This window comes from Acipenser ruthenus, chromosome 14, assembly GCF_902713425.1.
Source record: "Acipenser ruthenus chromosome 14, fAciRut3.2 maternal haplotype, whole genome shotgun sequence".
In the NCBI taxonomy this organism is placed as follows: domain Eukaryota; kingdom Metazoa; phylum Chordata; class Actinopteri; order Acipenseriformes; family Acipenseridae; genus Acipenser; species Acipenser ruthenus.
This window is the reverse complement of record NC_081202.1, coordinates 20,043,109-20,064,984: the sequence shown is the minus strand read 5'-3', so window position 1 is coordinate 20,064,984 and position 21,876 is coordinate 20,043,109. Positions and strand designations below refer to the sequence as shown.

Sequence of the window (21,876 nt, the reverse complement as noted above, 5' to 3'; positions counted from 1 at the left end):
ATCTTGAAACCATATATTTGAGGTGTCTATTCCACTGGTCTAAACAAAAGCGGATTTGTATAGCACCATCCTTTAAATCACTAACAGGCCCTTCCCTGGTGTTTTGCATACAGAATATGCAATATTTATCCCCCTCTCTGTAATAACAAAAAAATAATTACATTTCCTGCATGTCGTTTGTGTAAATGTTTGTTGGTCTAGCATTTAAAAAGAAAAAAAAAAAAAGTAGAAAAGGGAATTGGTAAAAAGTCTTCAGTTCATGCGCTCGATTTAGGGGAAGAACCGTTTGGCCCTGAAAGGGTTAAGCTGCCCTTAGAGTGAAGCAAACAGGCAGACAAGGTTGTGTACCAGATGAATAAGGCTTACTTATTAGAGCTTGATTTGTTCTCTCTCTGGGAGGCATAATCTGTTATTATGTTTAAAAAATCTCATTTTCAGATTGGAAAGCTTCACTGAATTGAATGTCATATGTTAAGAAGATAGCCAGCATGTTGTTTGTACATTTTAGCAGATGTTAGATCAGCAAAATAAGTTATCTACATTCATTTTGGCTAGTAATTAATAACATTTTACATTTTGTATTTAATTTGTACTATTATCTTTACATTGTTATAGTATTTTACATATTTGTTAACATTATTGCATTTTCTCTCTTCACATTGAATTCAGTTTGAATCTGGCTCAGGTCACGTGAAATGAGTCAACAGGTGTCATGGTGAAATACACTGATAGAATCTCCATTCTTAAAATATAATTAAAATAAAATATGATGTAAAAGGGTGTTTTAAACATAAAATGCAACAAAACTATTCTCAGGAACAGTGCATCGCTTATATTGAACAGAATCCAAAAGAGATGGTTGAAGCTTGCAATGTTAGATTGTGGAATGGCCACCATATCCAATAACATAGAAAACTAGTTCACAGTTTTAAATATTTCATCCACCAACATTACTTGTCATTAGACCAGGTGACTGATCCTTTCACATACATATTTTCTTCATAATGAGTTGCTGCATTGCTTTTGGAGAGAGGATTATCTGTAATCTCTGATGACAGATTGTATGTTATCATACAAAAGCATTTATTTTTTTCATTTTTTGGCTGAAAGAGGTCTGAAATATTCATGTGAATCATTATGTCATACATTTTAGAGTCTTGTTTTGGTCTTGTAAGATGGATTTTGTGCTGTCGTTTTAGTAATCCTGAGCATGTTCAGTCCTTGTTCTTCTCAAATGACATTTGAGATGTACATTTTGTAACCCAATCTTTTAATGGTGACGACAAGATTAAATCTGGAACTAAATGTTTTGAGAAATCTTTGAATGTAATCCTTTCTGAGATTTTGATATTTTTGAAAACACATGCATAGGTCTGTCATGGCTTTTTTTTTTCTTGAAAAAAACTGGTTTGTTGGATTATACTTTGACCTTTTCATGATTTTATAGGCGCTGTCGATTTTCTTTTTTTGTTTGTTTTTATAATGACTTGTGGTTCTTTTATTTTGGAACAAATCATTTTGTTTTTACAGAATTTTTTAAGCATTCAAATCTGTCATCAAGTAGTGTAACATACTGTAATCACAATTAGAACACCTGGAGATGAATAACAATCACAGGATGGACAGAAAATAATACAACGCAGCAGTTATAATCATACTTACTGTTGGAAGTGCACACGTTAACTGGTTGGTTAAAATGTATATTGTGAAGACACAATGCATTAAATATATGATATAACAATGATTAAAATCAGGTAATGAGGTGCCTGCACAGTAATTACAGTAAGCTATTGCAGCTACTGTATGGTAACCTTTTCCAAACAGCTGCTTAGAGCTCCTGCAATGTAATGCTAGGAAAAAGAGTGATTGGACGTTTTTTAAACAGCTTTTTTATTTTAAATGAAATTTTAAGGCGGTTGTGTAATTAAGACTACAATCCATTAAAAAGTTTTAGATATTTAAAATATAACTACCTCCAAACGGGAGGACTGAGACAAGGTTATAAATTGGTCTCTCCACATGGAATTGAGTTTGAATCTGGATCAGGTCACAAATGAAATGATGGTTTGATTCGGTGGACAGTAGTCAACAGCCATCATGGTAAAATATTTAAATTAGTATCATTCAGCATTAAGACTTTTTTTTTTTTTTTGCATTAACATAAAGCCAAGTGATTCATTCAAGATTATTATTTAGGCCTTGAGTCTCATTCCTTCAGAGACTAGATGCCAAAAAGCCAAAGCAACATAATTTAATCCTGTTTGCAAAAAAGTCCAAACAAGACCATGAAATGTGGTACTATCCCCAGGCTATACAAAGTTTGAACAGTACTTTTGACAGTGTATTTAAGTCAAATGACTGTGCCTCATTTGATTCAAGCTACCTGTTCAAGCTTGTGTCAGCTTGGCAAAGGAAATAATTGATTGTACCCGAGAATCTGTATTTAGGATGTCTGATATTTGTTCTTTCTTTTGCTTCAAATACAGGTAACTACAGTTAAAACAAGACAACAAACAGGGAAAAAAGATTGCTTTGCTACCTTACATTAAATTAATTTAGGAAATGGTTTCATTTTTAATATTTAATACTGACTTCTTTGTGTGATTATAACATTCTCATTATATATTCTATATAGATTGCAGTATTGTACAGGTATATAGTTTAAATGTTTTAAATACCAGTAATTTTCTTTTTGAAGGAAATGCTTTCAGACGGCTCATTTTTATCTAGATGACAATACATCACCTCGCGTGATAACAACACCATCAACACCAATCCTTCCCGATTCAGGTAATGAAATCGTTTATTCATCAAGTATCTGTATTGTTGGAACTGATATTGCTGTTTTTTCAGTGTCATGTGGCGAAAAATATACCAGCTATAGTTCTTGTTTATTTTATGTCCATATTTCAGAAGAAAATGAAGGCCTTATTGGCGCCTGTCGTTTTGATGCATTGCTTTCTCTTTTGCAGTAATGTCCTGATCTCCATGACACCACATTAGCTGATCTATCGAACCATGGGCATGAAAGACAGTCTTTCCATTTATTGTCTCTCCCTCCCCAGTCCCTGTTTTACTGTTTTGATAATGGCAATGGAAACCTTACAAATGTAAACATTTACCGGTTTTGTGCAAGACAGTGACATATGTACGTTTTATGTGTACACATATTTACATGCTGTTTTTTCTACTCCTTCATAAGAAGTAATAAACATAAAATGACCATTTCTCAGTTTGCTAAAAAGAAGGAAAACAAAACTTCCTGAGAAATAAACCAAGCATGTTCCAGCATTTGGATTAAACCAATTATTCTTAATTTTAACTGCACAATTTAAATTAGTCACCACGTTTCCGTTTCAATTATTCACATCTGTTGTTAAAACAGATGGGTCATTTTATATATGGCGTTCCTCCTGCTAACTGCAGCCTAAAGATAGTGTGGTTCAAAATCATGAACGATAATGATAATAACTATATAATAACTATATCAGATAAAGTTGTAGTTTGTGGAAAGTTTGAAATGCTGGATTTAACACTATATATAACTAGATCATAAACATACAAGAATTCTCATTCAATTCTATGACCAATTGTATAATAAGCTTTTGTTGTTGTTAGGATAAACTGTCATGTTCCTTCAAGAGAACAGTTCTTTTTTCACATAGCTAATATGAGGTCAGAACATTATATAGAGACTATTAGTACACCACTACAGTGGCAAGTACAGTATTAGTGACTGAAAATAAACTGTCCTTCATTTTATGTAATGCCATCCAAAAACCCAATAAAAATATAATTGTTACTAAAATATAGCATGATTAATCTTCCTGCTTTAAAACTGTTGAGGAAAAAAGCACCAAATACTATAGTTCTTTATGACTAAAATGACATTCTCCACCCCATCACATGTGGATTAAAAATGAATATCTTAAACAGCAACACCTTTTATTTTTTCAGATGATGTTGAGGCAATCCCTGTGAAAAAGTTTCCAAAACACGTAGCAGACCTTCACGACACAAATAGATTTACTGAAGAATTTGAGGTATGTTATACACAAGTTTCTCTTGTGTTCTAGAAATTATGAAAAATAAAACTATTCACAAATATTACAATGCAGCATGTTAATGGACTGGTCCTCGTGACCTCTTCTGTGGTTTGGTATTGATTTCAGGGTGGTGTTGCATTCCTAGACTCCAAATTCCAAATTCCATCTGATTCACTGAGTGAACTAGACCAGGGGGGCTATATTGTCACTCGGCCACTTTACAGGAGATACCTGATTTCTGAGTAGATCGAATCTGAGCACAGGCTCCTTTAGTTAGCTAGTTATTAGTCATTATCTGATTTTGGACTTTGCTTTTTTAAGGTCCTGAATTTGAATAGAAAGTCAATGTATGTGCTGTATTTTTCCAGACAAATACCACTTCCCCCTTCCTCCCTTTATTTCTGACCACTACTTTTGTAGAAAACAATATTGGAAATGTACGGCTTCTTTTAAAACTGTTTGGTACTGTATTGTCTGGCTCAGCATTGTTTCATGTTAAATGGCTTTGAAGCATGATGTGTCAACTGGCCAATTGCACATTTTTCAAGCTTTTCATTATATGTACATACTTTGTTGTGATATGATGTCAATGTACAGTTGAATTGCATGGCATTTGAAATGCTGCAGTTCTGTTGCCTTGCTGCGTGTCATGGTAAACTCTGGTTACTGCATGATTAAAGGTGATCACCTTTTTTAACTACATTAAAACTGTACTGTTTATGCACTTGTGTTGCTCACTGTCTGTCATTGAATTTCATTGCTGTGCTTTTTGCATTCACTCCCACATTAGATTTTGAAAGAGTTGTATGAGGTAAGACACCCTTTCTTACTATTTCCAGATCTGTAGTAATAGTTTATAGGATTTCTTATATGTAGGATATTTGGTTCTGTGATCATGTTTGCATGCTTATTGCATTGAGGAGTGTTGTTCTTCTAGGGTGATTTTGCTGATTGTTTTGATACATATGTATTTCTTTTACAGGAAATTCAGACTTGTACTGTCGATTTAGGTATCACATCAGACAACTCCAACCATCCTGATAATAAGAACAAGAATCGATACGTTAACATTGTAGCATGTATGTATGCAATAGATTCTTTTTAATTCATGCTTGATTTGTTACTTGTATACTGATAGCATTTTACAGAAAACTCCAATAGATCTGATCCTTTCTATATGGGATAACAGGGCAACAACTCTTGTTTATACGTAAAAAAAAAACATTTGTTAAATGTGGAACTGCATTCTTTAATGTTAAAGGTTATCAGTTAAGGACACTCGATTGTTAGGCATAGATTTGACAAAAAAATACCTAAGACAGCATTTAAAAGGAGCATTGTTGTACAAAGCTTCAGCTCCCTACCATTTCAATGTCATTATATTCACTACAGAGGTGTTTTCAATAGCTGACATTGTATTTTATGTATCCGAGAAAAGCAGACTATGAATCTGTGTGTAGGTATTGGCATTTAGCATATTGGAATGTACTGCATTATAGGATTGTCACCATGAATAGTTTGACCTCAAGGAAATGTCAGTTACTAGAATAATCTTTTTTGTTTAAAAAAAAAAAAAAATCATTCTTATATACTCATGAAATGCTTTTACCTTGATTTCTTTCTCCTTTTATTTCAGATGATCACAGCAGAGTAAAACTTGCACCTCTTCTTCAAAAAGATGGAAGGCACAGTGATTACATTAATGCAAACTATGTTGATGTAGGTAAACTTTAAAACACATTTTGTATGATTGTACTTCCTGAGTACAATTGTTTTCCTTGTGGGGTAGGGTGTCTCTTATCATTTCATAGTTTCAGCAACCAAAACCAAACTACGTGTAATGACATCTCTTATATCAATAACAGACACCTTACACACAACGTATTGCCTTCTATTTGAATAGCCTTCTCATTCCTTTAATAGGGATTCAACAAACAAAAAGCCTATATTGCAGCCCAAGGGCCTATGAAATCAACAGCTGAAGATTTCTGGAGAATGATCTGGGAACATAACGTTGGAGTTATTGTTATGATCACAAACCTAGTTGAGAAAGGAAGGGTATGTATTTTCCATTTGCTATTTCATTGTATTTAGGTCTTTATGACAAAGTAGCTGTATTTTTATATATTTTTGAAAATTGCCAGCCACCTTTTACATAACCCTCCAGGAACAGCATGAAAACAAGAGTGAGTTATTTGTTTCATTGTCCGCAATACTATTACTTGATAGTGTAATTGTCTGTCAAAACCTTTCATGAGGGCAGGTTAAGAGGCATTTCAATTGAACTCACTGATCCGATCACCCTATCACATAATTTTATTTTACAGATTTTAAACAGTAAAGGTCCTTATTCATACTTAAGGTGCTCCTAATGCTTCCAGGTGAAATGTGTTCTAAGCCTGTACAAGGCATCCATGCAGAACATCCACCTGCTCCCCTCAGTAAAGTCAGGTTTAGGGTGAGCATGCTAAAAAAAATCTGTATTCTTAACAGTTTTGACTTTCCACAGTTGCCTTATTTTTGTATACTTTATTTGTCTTGTGCATGCAGTTTACTTTCATGGATACCCAGTGTTTTTTTTTTGTACTGTAGAGAAAATGTGACCAGTACTGGCCTTTAGAAAACAATGAAGAATATGGCTGCTTTCTTGTGTCAGTGAAGAGTACTAAAGCCATGGCCTGTTACACTCAGCGACACTTCACTGTGAGGAACACCAAAATAAAAAAGGTTAATAAAAAATATTTGTATATATATATATATATGTTTTCTAGGTAGATTTCTGGGGTAATATTGGGGGATGGATGGGAAAGCAACTGAACTGCTGTTATTGTTGGTAATTGTTGACATCTAAACATTGTCCATTTGTTCTACTCAAGAGTAACATTGTAACATGTTCCTCTCAGGGATCCCAGAAAGGGAGGCATATTGAACGTACAGTTATCCAGTATCACTACACACAGTGGCCTGACATGGGAGTTCCCGAGTACACACTTCCTGTTCTGACCTTTGTGCAAAAGTCTTCAGCAGCCAGAACCACTGATATGGGGCCAGTTGTAGTTCATTGCAGGTATGCTCTAATGTAATATGGGGTGTTTTAAATTGTGCTGTAGTTAAGCTGCATGGAATACTGTACACTGAAAATGCTGTTTCTGTATTTTGCAGCGCTGGAGTTGGGAGGACAGGTACTTTCATTGTGCTGGACAGCATGTTACAGCAGATCAAAAACCAGGGCTCTGTAAACGTACTTGGGTTCCTGAAACATATACGAACTCAGAGAAACTACTTGGTTCAAACAGAGGTAAGAAAACACAGCTCATCCTATAATTAAATGATGTGATCTTGTATTGCTTCGTAATGCAGGGACTCAGTAATATGCTACCATTGTTGGAGGCTTCTGTCCACACTACAAATGTCTTCTGCTTACAGTTCTGGCAATGATCACGGGAACAGAAATTGCTATGAGAGTCAATATACCAGTGGCGTGCACTGCATGACCAATCGGAAAACTAAGATGGTTGCGATAATACTAGAATATAAAATGTGACTTTCTGTCTTTATGTAATCTTTTTTTTCTGCGTGTTCATTGCGTGGTCCACGCCATTCTTTTTTCTATGTTCGAGTCATGCTGCCTTAGCTCTAAAACAGTACCAGGCTCTCTGAGTGACGTCGCAGTTACACACACGTAGTGGAGCTCAGTGGATACAGTCATTTTGTATTCAAGTAGCATGACATTCTGCAACTGCACACTAGTTATTAGCTCATACTGATTTCATTTTGTTTGCACCATTACAGCACCCCATAATGCACTGTGCACCAACCAGGCTAGCCTTTTGACTGGGTCCTGTGCCACCCAAAGTACTGGCTTGTGGTATACGAATAAATTACTGAGAAAAATACATCAATAATCAATGGCATATTTTCTCAATATGACACCCGGGTAGTAAAATTGGACCCAGGTCGTGTCGGGTAATTCTGGTACCAGTGCTGACCTCTATCTAATGTTACATTCATATAGTCTCGCTGCATGACCTACTGGGAAACCCACTGCACGCCACTGCAATATACAGTATAGGGGTTCAAATAAAAATAATAACACAGTCTTCATATGAGGACTACCAGAATTTTGTTGGTCCTAATTGAGATCACTATGATAATACGATAGAACAACCATTAAACATATCCGGGATTAAAAAATCATAGACAAGTCCGTGTGTAGTCCCTAAATCTTTTTGTAAGGTTACTAAAAAAAAACAAAAAAAACAGTTTTAAAGGGATGTTATTTCTATACCATACATAAACAAACTCATTACAGTGTGCTGACACCAAGTAAATGCCATTTATTTAATTCATAACAGTGGCATACAGTTTTTTCTCCACACTGCATCTGTGCCTTTTCAAAGTACGTATTTTCTTTTAAAACAGGAGCAGTATGTTTTCATTCATGACACTCTAGTGGAGGCCATCCTTAGTAAGGAAACCGAGGTTGCTGCCAGTCACATTCATGCCTATGTTAATACCCTCTTGACCCCAGGGCCATCAGGAAAAACCCATCTGGAGAAGCAGTTCAAGGTAATATAATAGAGTACTATCAATTTGTTATCTGTTACATACCTATAAAATGGCCTCTAAAAGTATTAATGTTGGTTGATTTATACTAAATATATGTACTGTTAATGTATTAACTGACATAAAATTATTTTTAAAGCGCATGCCTAATTTGGTCAAATTCTCCATGATTTTAAGCATTTAGATGTTAAATGACTGAAAATAAGAAAGAAAGTATTTTAATTAATCTTTGTCATGTTGCAGTTTCTAAGCCAGCCCAATGCAAAACAGTGTGACTATTCGACTGCAATGAAGCAATGCAACAGGGACAAGAACAGGAGTGCATCTCTTATCCCCAGTAAGTTGTGAACGATGCTGTCTTGGATAATTGCATTTATTGTTCACGACTGTCCGTAAAAAAGTCACTTCATAACTGTCAAACACACTCCAGTCTGTGTGTGTAACAGTTAATATCACTTACATCATTATTTTAAATGCTTGATACTGTAAGTTTTGTGTTTTACATAACATACGCATTTATGTAAGTTTTAAATGATCTGATTTGTGAATTTAAACGATCATATAATGTTGCTATATTTGTATGGAAAATTAATACCATTTATTTAGTATTTATTTATTTATTTTTAAGTGGAGCGATCCAGAGTTAGCCTACCCTCGGTATCAGGTGAAGGTACAGATTACATCAATGCCTCCTATATCATGGTAAGTATTCTGCTAATGAGAATATATTTAAAATAAAGTGCATTCAAAATCAGATTTTTAAATACCCCATCATCTCTTCCTTATTGTGTTCAGGGCTATCATCAGAGCAGTGAGTTCATTATAACTCAGCAGCCACTTCCAAATACCATAAAGGATTTCTGGAGAATGATATGGGACCACAATGCACAGATAATTGTCATGCTTCCGGATAACCAGAGTCTGGTGAGATTCTTTTCTTATAACGCTGATACACACATTGTAATCCAAAGGAGAAAATAAACAACATATCTTTGTGTTTCTTTTTTATTATATACTTTTAAGACACCCTTTTTTTTTTTTTTTTTACCAAATCATTCATGACATGTACAACTATGGCCAAATGTTTTGCATCACCTAGGAATTTAGGATTGAGACATAATTAAAAAAAAAAAATGATCTTTTATTTGACATCATGTAATCAAAGAAACTACATGTATATCACAAAAGTATTCCGGAAGCCATACTAGTAGTACAGTATTTCATATTAGATTTTGAAATGTCATATTTTTCAATTTTTGTCAGTTTTTCATTAAGTACATGGAAAACTACAAAGTGGTATGTAATTCAGTATGTTAACGTAACATTATTTTGCAGGTTTTATTTGACTTTATGAAGCAAATTATGTTAATTATATAGGGTGATACAAAACTTTTGGCCATAGCTGTACACACTTTCTGGATCAGGGTTTCAGAGTTTCTTTAACTGAGGTTCAACGGCACCCATTTTGAATACAACCCCTTTTGAGAGCCTGAAAGCAAAGTAAAATAGGTTTTAAACTAATATTGATAGCAACATGTCATTGCTGGTGTTTCTAGGCAGAAGACGAGTGTGTCTACTGGCCAAGCAAAGAAGAACCAATGAGCTGTGAAACATTCACAGTTACTCTGATTGGTGAAGATCATGTTTGCCTCTCAAACGAGGAGAAGCTTGTTGTCCAGGATTTTGTCCTGGAAGCTACACAGGTAAGACAAAGGAAATGTATTGACTTACATTTGTGATACATTCTCAAGAGAATTATACAGTAACGGCAATTCTTAATCAGCTTTATGGTTCCTATAGCATTTTTGAATCTTGGTACTTCCTTGATCATCAAGTTTTATAAATCTAATTGGACAAGTTTCTAAGTTTTTTTTTTATCTGGGTGATTATCTCAAAACAAGCCTATGGAAGTCATCACTAAAATATATGCATTGACAAAGTTATAGTGTTTTATATCTCTATAATATATTCCATTTTTAATTGGTGCTCAACTGTTCAATTTAAAATAAAATCTAAATCTAAATTGAAACAGAAAGTGTGAAAATATGAAGCATTAAACATTTAACATGAATCATTACAAGACACATCTGTTTATGTTAAAAACGCTGTCGCCATCTGGGTTTGCAGAGGTAGAGATGTGATAAGGAAACACAGGCCCCACAGGCTTGATTACAAATATGTTTTATCTTGAAATCCTTGACAAAGAAGTCACTTCAGATATTCCTTTACAGGATGACTACGTCCTTGAAGTAAGACAGTACCAGTCTCCAAAATGGCCAAATCCTGACAGCCCAATGAGCAAAACCTTTGAGCTGATTAACCTAATCAAAGAGGAAGCGGCAACACGAGACGGACCAATGATTGTGCACGATGGGTAAGCTTTTCCTCAATTATTATTCACTTCTAATTCAGATCCACATGATACCCACTGCAAGTTCCACACAGCAGACAGTTAAAACTTTATAACCTTCCAAAACACATTCAACACCACAATGATACAGTAAAGTAAGAATAGTGGCTTAAATCTTGAAAAAAAATCAATAAATACATTTCTTAGTTTGGTCTTTTTTTTGGTCTTTTTTTTTTTTTTTAGATGTTGTAGTTTTAAATGAGCTGCCTCAAAAACGTGCTTGTTTTTGTACAATACCTTTCATTAATAGGTATGGGGGAATAACGGCAGGAACATTCTGTGCTTTGACCACACTTGTGCATCAGCTGGAGAATGAAAACTCTATGGATGTCTATCAAGTGGCAAAGATGATCAACCTAATGAGGCCTGGTGTCTTCACAGATATTGTAAGTAACTTGAAACACAATTACACTTAATCACACAATTAGTGTATAATATAATGATAAATGTACAGTAAATGTACATGTGAATTCAATTGAAAATAATTGTTTATTTATACATTTGAATTACTGGTTGTAAATTGATATTATACTGTAGCTTCATATGTTAAACCTCACTAAAATTGTTTTTTAAAGTGTAATATGACCTTAATTAAGATGTTAATATATTTAACTACAAAGAAATGCTTTTCTTTTGCAGGACCAGTACCAATTTCTCTACAAAGCTATCCTTAGTCTTGTGAACACAAGGGAAGATGAGAAAGCTATATTGTCGGCTGATAACAACGGCACCATTCTGGGCGATGGAAATAATGCAGCTGAAAGTTTGGAATCCTTGGTGTAACTCTTTATACTGAAAACTGAATGAATTTACAACTTTTGAAAGCTATTGCTATGCCTTTTTGTGAATCCCTCTAAATTCCATCTTTAAATGATATGACACCGTTGCTGGATGTAATGTGCGCCTTTATATAATTCATGTTGTACTTTTATTTGATATTATATAGTTTGGACTAATTCACATGCTAGACTTGTGTTTAAAAGATGAATCGTGTGATTTCAGTCAGGCTCAGTATTAGTTTACATGCCCTTCTCCAAACTTTTTCTAACTTTTCAGATTTATTTATTGGCAGTGAGCTAAATATTAAGGCATGAAAGAAAAAAAAATGTCCTTAAATGACATACTGTATGTAACTAGTATATTATTTGTAGCAACCATGGAATTTGACAGAATTGTGTTGTCCATATAGATCATGTAAATAAAACAATTCTTAATAGTGTTTAATGTTTGAACTAGATATGCTCAATAACATTCTGATATGTAATGTAAATAGTATTATAGTGACCAAGTCTATGGGCCAAATTCTATTTATACTTCTAGATTTTTATATTTTACTACAGAGTCAGTTTTCTAGTAGTTTTGACATGTATGACTACATTGTTCTAATAATTTACTTTACAGATTGTTAATGTTTAATATATCTGATATTACAGTGTTCTGTTTTTTGTTATACAGTATAAACATACATTTGCAGCATGAACTATTAACAATTTTAGTTGTGCATTAGAAATGTTCTAGATATAGTGTTTTATGCTACATGCAAGTTTTATGTACAACTTTTTTTCTGGTGATTTTTTTTTTTCCCCTTTAAGTCACTGTTTTGCATTATGGTAATCACACAATAAATACGGGAATTTAAATTCATTGATAATACAATTCAAAAGAGTGTGGTGTTTTAATGACAATATTGAACACACGTTGTAGTTTAAAAATATATTTTAAATCTTATACTTGACAGCATACTTAAATACCATACTACATTCAACAATGAAGAATTAAAACATATAAAGCTGGAAAACACATTTTTGTATTCTGACAGCTGTTGGAGTTTTGCTCAAATGAGATATATTGCTACTACCCATATTTCTACAAGATTGTATTTAATAAAGACAACAGCAAACAACAAAATGAGACTAAAAGGCAGCAATGGAGGAAATGTGGTTAGTCACAAAGTACTGTCAGAAATGTAAGTAAATCTAATATCCTAGAAGATGTATTGTATAGAATATGCATAAACCAAAAGTAAACTATATTCTATGTAACTCAAACACATAAAACACAGGGTTTGCACAAATATTGCCACACACCAGTCCTGGCAGAACATTACTGTTCTGCAGTATGTGTTGGGTGATCAAAGGCTTCCAGGACAAACTGATCACAAGGGTCCAATGACAAGATAATGTATGTCCTCTTCACAAGCCTCAATGTCTTTAAAAAGGGATCACCCAAATTAAAGACTACAAAGTCCTTTAAAACTGAGGTAACCCAAATACAAAGGACTCACAAGATTTAAAGTAAAGATTTAAATACTGGTGTATTGCTTGTCCAACTGTGCCTATTTGTCTGCAGGATTATCAAGATTACCTTTTTCATGGCTACAGATTGGCTATTTTTTAAGAAAGAGTATATACTGAATAATATATTGTAAGAAACAGGTCTTAGAAAGATGGCGGATTATGATGTTTAGACACAGAAATGTCTACATTAAGATAACAAATAATCCCCAAAGGAAAGGGTTATTCTAATTAATTTTCACATTATAATCCAGTCTCAGACTTCCAAGATACTGTTCATTTTATTTATTTTTTTCAAAAAATGGGTCAAGTGTCGAGACAATCTCTTAACAAATATAATGGTATCTGCTCCTTCAGCATTAACTGCATCTTGAAAAAAAAACAAAAAAAAAACACCAATTAAATTAGCAACAATATAAATCAACCATATATGGCACCTCTGTAGAGCCAAACATCTAAACTGTCTAAACACACACAGAGCTTTACATATTAATGAGTCAGTCTAGTGTTAAGAATACAATATAAAACCAGGTATTTTACACCGCTAATGAGCTAAGAAAACGTGTAATAAACCATGTCCTGTATTTACAAATCACATTTCCAATTCTGAAATACTCAGTTCAGTTAAAAACTAAATCTTTGTGCACTGGTACCTTACAGAATTCTAATCTGATTAATTGCCATATGGCTCAGCAGCATATATGATATTGTCATTCTTGGGCATGCACTCCGTGACATAATCTGGAAGAACCCGGAGCCACAATCAGGAACAGCTCTACCAGCTGGCCTTTTAAGAACATGTGGATTAAAAAGGTTAACTAAACATTACAGCATATGTAGGTATGAATATAAGAATGCATCCTGACCAGGATTCAACAGAAGCACAAACCTGAATGTACAAACTGGATTACAGATATATAACACTACAAACCCTTGTCTTAATGTGAGTCAGTTTACAAAAAAAAAAATCACTGTATTGCATTACATATTTAACCATTAAAAAGCGTTTTAAATTATCTGATTAAAACTCATGATCCTCCCTAGCCTTGTAGTGAACTTCTGAATGGACAGAGCAAGTTACAGTAATTAATGTAGCTTTATTATTTATTTTCTTAAATTATTCTGTAAATATATGTTTATGTGTAGTATATTTATTTAGATTTTATCAGCCCTTTAAAAAAAAAAATGGGCATAAAAATAATTACAATATTTATTCAGAAAAAAGTCTGAAAATGAATAGTGACGTTTAAAATTGAATGGGAGTGAAAATACATCAATATGATGCTGATTCTCTGGGGCCATTGATTAAGGTAGATAGAATAATGGCTTCAACATTACATTGTTCACTTTTGGTATTTAATGAGGCTAACCATCCCAGTCTTAAAAACTCCCATGTGCTCTCACTTTTTTAAAATGTCTTATTAAAACATCTTTCTAACACATTTGATTATTCCTTCCATCAATAGCTAATCACGACAAAAGCACAAAAACCAGGAAGTTAATTAAAATGTTTTGTACACTAATTGTAAGAACATTGATCTATGCAGATTAACTATACTTTCAAATTCGCACACCATAATACTGTACAAAACAGGAAATGTTAACCATTTACTTACAACCATAAATATAACTGCATTTGGGCTCTATAGACTGTAGAGGATAATTAATAATAATACTACCACTAAATGCTGTGGTAAAGGTACAGTAAGCCAGACATAAGTCTGTTGCCAAACAAAGGGGTAATGTATTGTCTTATAAAGTACTTTTTTTTTTAAAACATGTCAAGTCAGACTTAAATTTACTAATAAGGTCTAAATATCCAAAGACAGGACATTTAACAATATTGTAGTTATTTCATTACCATGACCACATACTGTATACAGTAGCTAACTGAAAAACCTCCACTGCTCCAGCAACACAAACCTATAAGAAGAGAAGGTTAAAATGGTGGGATGCATGCCATTGATAGTTCAGAAAACAGACAGCACGATCCAGCATTGTTGTATGCTATTGAGTGGCTGAATTGATGGTTACTGTTGCATTTATATAACAAGCACCCTTTGAAACCATCTAAAAATGTGGGAGGCAATTATTTGACAATCAAAATCCTGGAATTAACATAAATGAATGTGAAAGGGCACCGCATTAACACTAGAACTACCAGAGTGGTCATTTTGACCGATCACGTTTTTTAAATGCGTTTTTCTCCACTGATTTGGCAGCTAGACGCCTGTGCTTTTTGGACTTTTCCTACATATATGTATTAAACATCTCAAAGCATCAGTAGACCCAGGGTTGCAAAAATTTATGAAGATATAATAAATTATACCTAGAACTACCAGAGCTGTCATTTTGACTGTCATATTAAAAACAATGGGTTTAGCTGCTGGGTTTAGCTGCTGAACTTGAAAGTTTCGAGTTCATTATTATCACAATGAGGTTAGTGATAATGAGTGATAACGAACACAACCACAGCTGTGGCAAGTGCACTGCACTGCACATGTACAGAAGTGGCATGTCTGTGTTGATTGCACAAACTAGACTACATTCCACATTTTGAACAGTTATATGTTCCAGCTTTTGAACATTTGAATAATCCACATTTCTAACAGTTTTATCCTTACATCTTCTGAACAATCCACATTTTGAACAGTTGATTTAGTCTATTTAATTTAGTCCTGTTGTGCATGATTATACTGAAAAAACAAAATAAGAAAGTTAAGAAATAATAGTGTAGCAAACGAGCTACTGCAAGACTGGAGACAGAAATTACCGTTGAATAGCCAACAGAGTCGAACTCAAAATAAAAGATGGGTAAATGGAAAAGACTTGTATAAAATACAAACAATCACATCTCGGGCACTGTAATTCTCTACTGTTCCACATTGTCATAAGCTCCCGCTGCATCCCGAAAGTTGTCTCTGAGGTGCTAAAACCATCCCGTTTTATAGTCTAGCATTTGTATAAACTTACAGCATTTTAAACAATACAACCAATCATAACCCCTTCCAACACCATTTATACAACAACCTACGTTTTTTGTTGACTAAAATGTTTTGTACATTCCACAAATAAAACATGCATCTAAAGTAATTATGACGGGAGTTTGCATTTTTATTATCTCACTCCAAGTGTCTTTCCAAATTTGAAATAAATATACTTTTTTTCCCACCAAACTCACATAGATAATAGAAACACATTTGGTTTAGTCATGAAAGGTGCTTTTTGTTGTGTAATTTAGACCCTCTGACTTAAGACGACGTAACACTGGCCCATATATATTCTTCGTTAGTGGCCTAACCAGTCCCTTGGTTTTAATTTCTTCTGCAAAACAGTATGACAAATATTATAAAACCCATGTTATTTTTTGAAGCAATACAAGAATAAAACATTCTTATTCTACAGGTACTGTTAAAATGATACCATGTTGCAAACCATTGCGTTTTACTACAGTGTGTTTGAAGAAGCTGTCTGGTCAATTATACCCATATTAACTCCTTTGCCAAGATACTTTGCAATGTGATGTACAGTGCCTTGCATAAGTATTCACCCCCTTGGACTTTTCCACATTTTGTAGTGTTACAACCTGGAAATTAAAATGGATTTAATTGGGATTTTTACTATTTGATTTACACAACATCCTTAACACTTTGAAGGTGCAAAATATTTTTTATTGTGACACAAAAGTTAATTAAACAAAAAAAAGACATTTGTTGGTTGCATAAGTATTCACCCCCCTGAGTCAATACCTGGTAGAAGCACCTTTGGCAGCAATTACAGCCGTGAGTCTTTTTGGGTAAGTCTCTACCAGCTTTGCACATCTTGATCCTTCATTTTTTGCCCATTCTTCTTGGCAAAATTGCTCAAGCTCTGTCAAGTTGGATGCGGACCGTTGGTGAACAGCAATTTTCAAGTCTTGCTACAGATTCTCAGTCGGATTGAGGTCTGGGCTTTGATTCTAAGACATTCAGGCTCTTGTTTTTAAACCACTCCAGTGTAGCTTTGGCTGTGTGTTTAGGGTAATTGTCCTGCTGGAAGGAGAACCTCTGCCCCAGTCCCAGGTCTCTTGCAGACTGAAACAGGTTTTCCTCTAGAATTTCCCTGTATTTGGCTCCATCCATCTTGCCCTCAGTCCTGACCAGTTTCCCAGTCCCTGCCGATGAAAAGCAGCCCCATAACATGATGCTGCCACCACCATGCTTCACCGTGGGGATGGTGTTCTCAGGGTGATGAGCAGTGTTTGCTTTGCGCCACACATAGCGTTTTGCGCCATGGCCAAAAAGTTCAATTTTGGTCTCATCAGACCAGAGAACCTTTTTCCACATGTTTGCTGTGTCTCCCACATGCCTTTTGGCAACACTTCCATAAAGCCCAGCTTTGTGGAGCGTCCGGGTTATAGCTGTCCCATGGACGGTTTCTCCCATCTCAGCTGTGGATCTCTCCAGCTCTTTCAGAGTTACCACTGGCCTCTTGGTTGCTTCTCTGACTAATGCCCTCCTTACCTGGTCACTGAGTTTTTGTGGACGGTCTTCTCTAGGCAGACACGGTTGTGCCATATTCTTTCAATTTTTAAATAATGGATTTAACGGTGCTCCGGGGGGGGGGTGTTCAAAGTTTGGGATATTTTTTTATAACCCAACCCTGATTGGTGCTTCTCCAGAACTTTATCCCAGACTTGTTTTGATAGCTCCTTGGTCTTCATGATGCTATTTGTTTAGATAAGCTCTCTAACAAACCCTGGGGCCTTCCAGAAACAGGTGTATTTAATCTGAGATCATGTGACACTTTAATTGCACACAGGTGGACTCCATTCAACTAATTATGTGACTTCTAAAGGCAATTGGTTGCACCAGAGCTTATTTAGGGGTGTCACAGCAAAGGGGGTGAATACTTATGCAATCAAGACTTTTCAGTTTTTTATTTGTAAATAATTTTGAAAAATATGTAGATTTTTTTCCCCACTTCGACATTATGGACTATTTTGTGTAGATCAGTGACAAAAAATCCTAATTAAATCCATTTTAATTCCAGATTGTAACACTACAAAATATGGAAAAGTCCAAGTGGGGTGAATACTTATGCAAGGCACTGTAGTACCAAGTATTCATTTTATTTTGCTTTCCTTTCATGAAAGAAATACAACTCGCCAGTCAAGTGTCTTATTCCAACATCATTTCTCAGAATTATCATATCTCTCTCTTCCTTTTCTAAAATGTAAATAAATAAATAAATACATTTGTGTGACTGAGCTCCTTTGGAGGTCACAATGGAGGGTTTCAATTAAAAAAAAAATCACAACTTTCACAATTTAACACATACAGATCATTTGTAACAAATGTATTTCACATTACACTGTACCAAAGCAGTAAACCTAAAACCATTCATTTCCACAACATTTTAATTACAGAGTATCAGTTAAACTGGCATCAATTAATACACTGCAGTTCAGTTGTAATTTTGAAATGTTGACAGCTTCTTTCATATCAATAGCCATTGTATGAACCCAAACTCTTCCACTAACTGAATGGATGTTTAGCTTCTAGGTGTTTTGCTACTGCATGCAAAGTGGTATTAGCCTTTGGAACTGGTTCTTACATATATATATAAAATCAATAAAAAGGCTCCACATTTTACATATGTTTATTTTATTTATTTTTATTTATGTCCGCATTCTGTAGATGTCTTTTCCAATCCTGTTGTACACACCATCTGAATACATCCATGCTGGCTGATGTTGAAACTGTTCAGCAGAAGTTATTCTGAATAGAAATTATATAAAAAGTAGATGTCATTTTTGGCATTTTAAATATTGTCTTCGGCCCCTGAATCCGTTGCAGCAAAGTGTGGTTTGTGAGTAATAAAGAAAGAAAGAAAGAAAGAAAGAAAGAAAGAAAGAAAGACTGTCCTTAAAGAAATCTGTCATCTAGAAGAGTTTTAAGTGGTTTCAATGGTAGACACTGAACTGAATGGCCATAACAGGCAGTGTTGTGTGATGCACAGCCATGTCACATTCCAACCCCTGCAGGAGAGATAATGCTAAAAGCTCTACAATAAATGTGTCTCTCTTCACGCCTTCCTTTAAAAAGATTGCAGGACTGATGGTGTTTAAGAGAATTCCATACGGGCTCCAGCTGAACTTGTATCATAGAGGGTTGCCAGAGCATTCTGGGGCAGGGAGACCTCCACAGAATGACACATAGGATTGCACCTGAATACATAGATGGAAAAGAAGAAAATATTCCATTCAATCAACTACCCAAAAAAAACATCTCAACATCTGTCAATGAGAGTAGCTAGGACTGGAGTACGTCTGAACACAAACAGTCACTGTCTGATAATAGGGGCTCTGGGTCACCAGTCATTCTTATTTCAAAATCTTGCTGTCCTGTTCACTCCTTAAGGAGTAAACACCCTCTCTCAATCTTAATGCCCAATATGCTCACAAAAACACAAAATTCTCACAGTAGCTTCATCTGCTTTTGCCTGATCAATGTACTCCATTGCCAACATATGATCTAGACCCATTTCATTCACAATGGTTATTCCAGCTTCTTCTGCACTACAGGGGAAAGGATTTAGAGGATAACTATAAATAATGCATTCAACGGCCATACACACAATATAATGAAACATGGGGTATTTATATTTTATTAACACAAGACTTAGTTAAACCTGTGGTAATTTCACTAGAAAATGTAATACTAAATAAGATTTAACCATAACTAAAATGAGTCAACTGAATGTTTCTCTGCAGAGATTTACCCACCACATAAATATTATCTGCACACCTACCATTTTTTGAAGTTATTTCATAGCAGGCGAGAGGTAGCTGGCAGTAAGCATGTTCACTTTGTTGCTAATACAATGTTTTGCCACAACAGGATGGAACGCATAAGGCAGCAAACTGTTATAAAAAAAGTAAAACACAAATTGAAAATGTTAACAAGTTTGAAACTGAAAAACACAAGTACTAGTCCATTGACCCACAAGTATATTAACTTGGTATATTCCTGCAGTTAGAACATAAGAACATAAGAAAGTTTACAAACGAGAGGAGGCCATTCAGGCCATCTTGCTCGTTTGGTTGTTAGTAGCTTATTGATCCCAGAATCTTATTAAACAGCTTCTTGAAGGATCCCAGGGTGTCAGCTTCAACAACATTACTGGGGAGTTGGTTCCAGACCCTCACAATTCTCTGTGTAAAAAAGTGCCTCCTATTTTCTGTTCTGAATGCCCCTTTATCTTATCTCCATTTGTGACTCCTGGTCCTTGTTTCTTTTTTCAGGTCAAAAAAGTCCCCTGGGTCGACATTGTCTATACCTTTTAGGATTTTGAATGTTTGAATCAGACTGCAGTGTAGTTCACTATTCTATATAAGCAACATGACCAGCTATTATTTAGCTTTGTATATGGAAATCATAAGATAAGTTAATACATTCCTAAAAGGCATAAGTGATGTTCTGAATCACTATCCCTGTCAAGCACCCACTGTACTCAAGCCTGTAAAGTAAAACACAAGCTGCTGCTAACCTGATACAAAGTTCATCATGTTTATTAAAATGTTGCTTTACATCTTTCTTAACTTGTACAGCTATCCAAAAAGACTTACTTCAACACTTCCCATTCTTCTTCAAATATAATCCATATTAAAAAAAAAAAAATCCAAAACTGAAGTAGTGTCCTTCAAAAAAGAGGCTTTTTACAGTACTGGACTGGATCTTAGATAATCTGATTTCAGTTCAATGTCAAGAAATGAAAAGTATCATTTTTAGTACATTTAGATTAGCAGACAGACCATTCTATTCCATAGTGTGTTCTAAGGTTTCGCGGCACACTGTTTTTGTTCAAGATTGATTAAAAGTATGATTCTGTTTCCATGGTAGTGCAAATCATTCATTAGTATGCTAATATGACAAGACTGTCTACCCACAATAAACCCATTTTAGAAGAAAGTCTCCAGCTTCTTAGACAGCTCACACAAGACCATGCAAGGTGTTAGGAAGGGAGCCAACAGACAGACCACAACACTGTGCAAGGAACTACAAGGCAGATTAGTGAGGGCAGCCATCTCCAGACTGCCAACTGTTAGGTGATCCAGCAAAGCTACCAGTAAACCCACCACTTGGGATCAAGTTTTTATGGATTTGCACTAAGCTGCTTTTAGTTAACTTGCTTTTTTTTGCCACAATCCCAACATCATGAAGATCAGTCTTCATTTACTATATGATGATGTATCTTCAAAAAGTACACTTTTTGACTGCTTTTTTCTCCATCAAGTGCTATTTTAACCCTCCAATCGCTGTGCCATACCTGAGATACTGATAATAAGAAGCTAATTTACCTCTCATGATCAATATGCTGATCGGCATCATACATACAAATAATATATAAAAATAATAAAAATGTTTTTGTTCATATAAACGTGTTATGCTGCCTTGAATAAGCTACAGCAATACAAAAAAATTATAACTTTGGTAGGCCGCTGGTAATGTGGGTGAGATATGTACCACACTCTTTTGTAATAAATGGTCTGTCCCTGGAATAATTAGTTACATTTTAT

At 34.8% G+C, this 21,876-nt stretch overlaps 1 protein-coding gene across 7 annotated transcripts in view; it reads left to right on the top strand.

Moving 5' to 3' along the window:
• Nucleotides 1-12,678, top strand: part of LOC117419757 (receptor-type tyrosine-protein phosphatase zeta-like) — a 63,068-nt gene extending 50,390 nt beyond the window's left edge. For 5 of the 7 annotated variants that reach the window (XM_034032814.3, XM_058986060.1, XM_058986062.1 and 2 more), the window contains 17 exons: nt 2,699-2,790; nt 3,958-4,043; nt 4,837-4,857; nt 5,029-5,125; nt 5,683-5,765; nt 5,970-6,104; nt 6,639-6,773; nt 6,950-7,113; nt 7,209-7,344; nt 8,469-8,615; nt 8,856-8,949; nt 9,241-9,314; nt 9,408-9,536; nt 10,169-10,315; nt 10,844-10,986; nt 11,273-11,408; nt 11,662-12,678. In XM_034032814.3, coding sequence (XP_033888705.3) covers nt 2,699-2,790; nt 3,958-4,043; nt 4,837-4,857; nt 5,029-5,125; nt 5,683-5,765; nt 5,970-6,104; nt 6,639-6,773; nt 6,950-7,113; nt 7,209-7,344; nt 8,469-8,615; nt 8,856-8,949; nt 9,241-9,314; nt 9,408-9,536; nt 10,169-10,315; nt 10,844-10,986; nt 11,273-11,408; nt 11,662-11,805 — 1,963 coding nt within the window. In that variant the 3' untranslated portion in view covers nt 11,806-12,678. The remainder of the gene's footprint in view (nt 1-2,698; nt 2,791-3,957; nt 4,044-4,836; nt 4,858-5,028; nt 5,126-5,682; nt 5,766-5,969; nt 6,105-6,638; nt 6,774-6,949; nt 7,114-7,208; nt 7,345-8,468; nt 8,616-8,855; nt 8,950-9,240; nt 9,315-9,407; nt 9,537-10,168; nt 10,316-10,843; nt 10,987-11,272; nt 11,409-11,661) is intronic. The other 2 variants (XM_058986061.1, XM_058986065.1) reach the window with 1 other exon arrangement.
• Nucleotides 12,679-21,876: the final 9,198 nt, after the last annotated feature.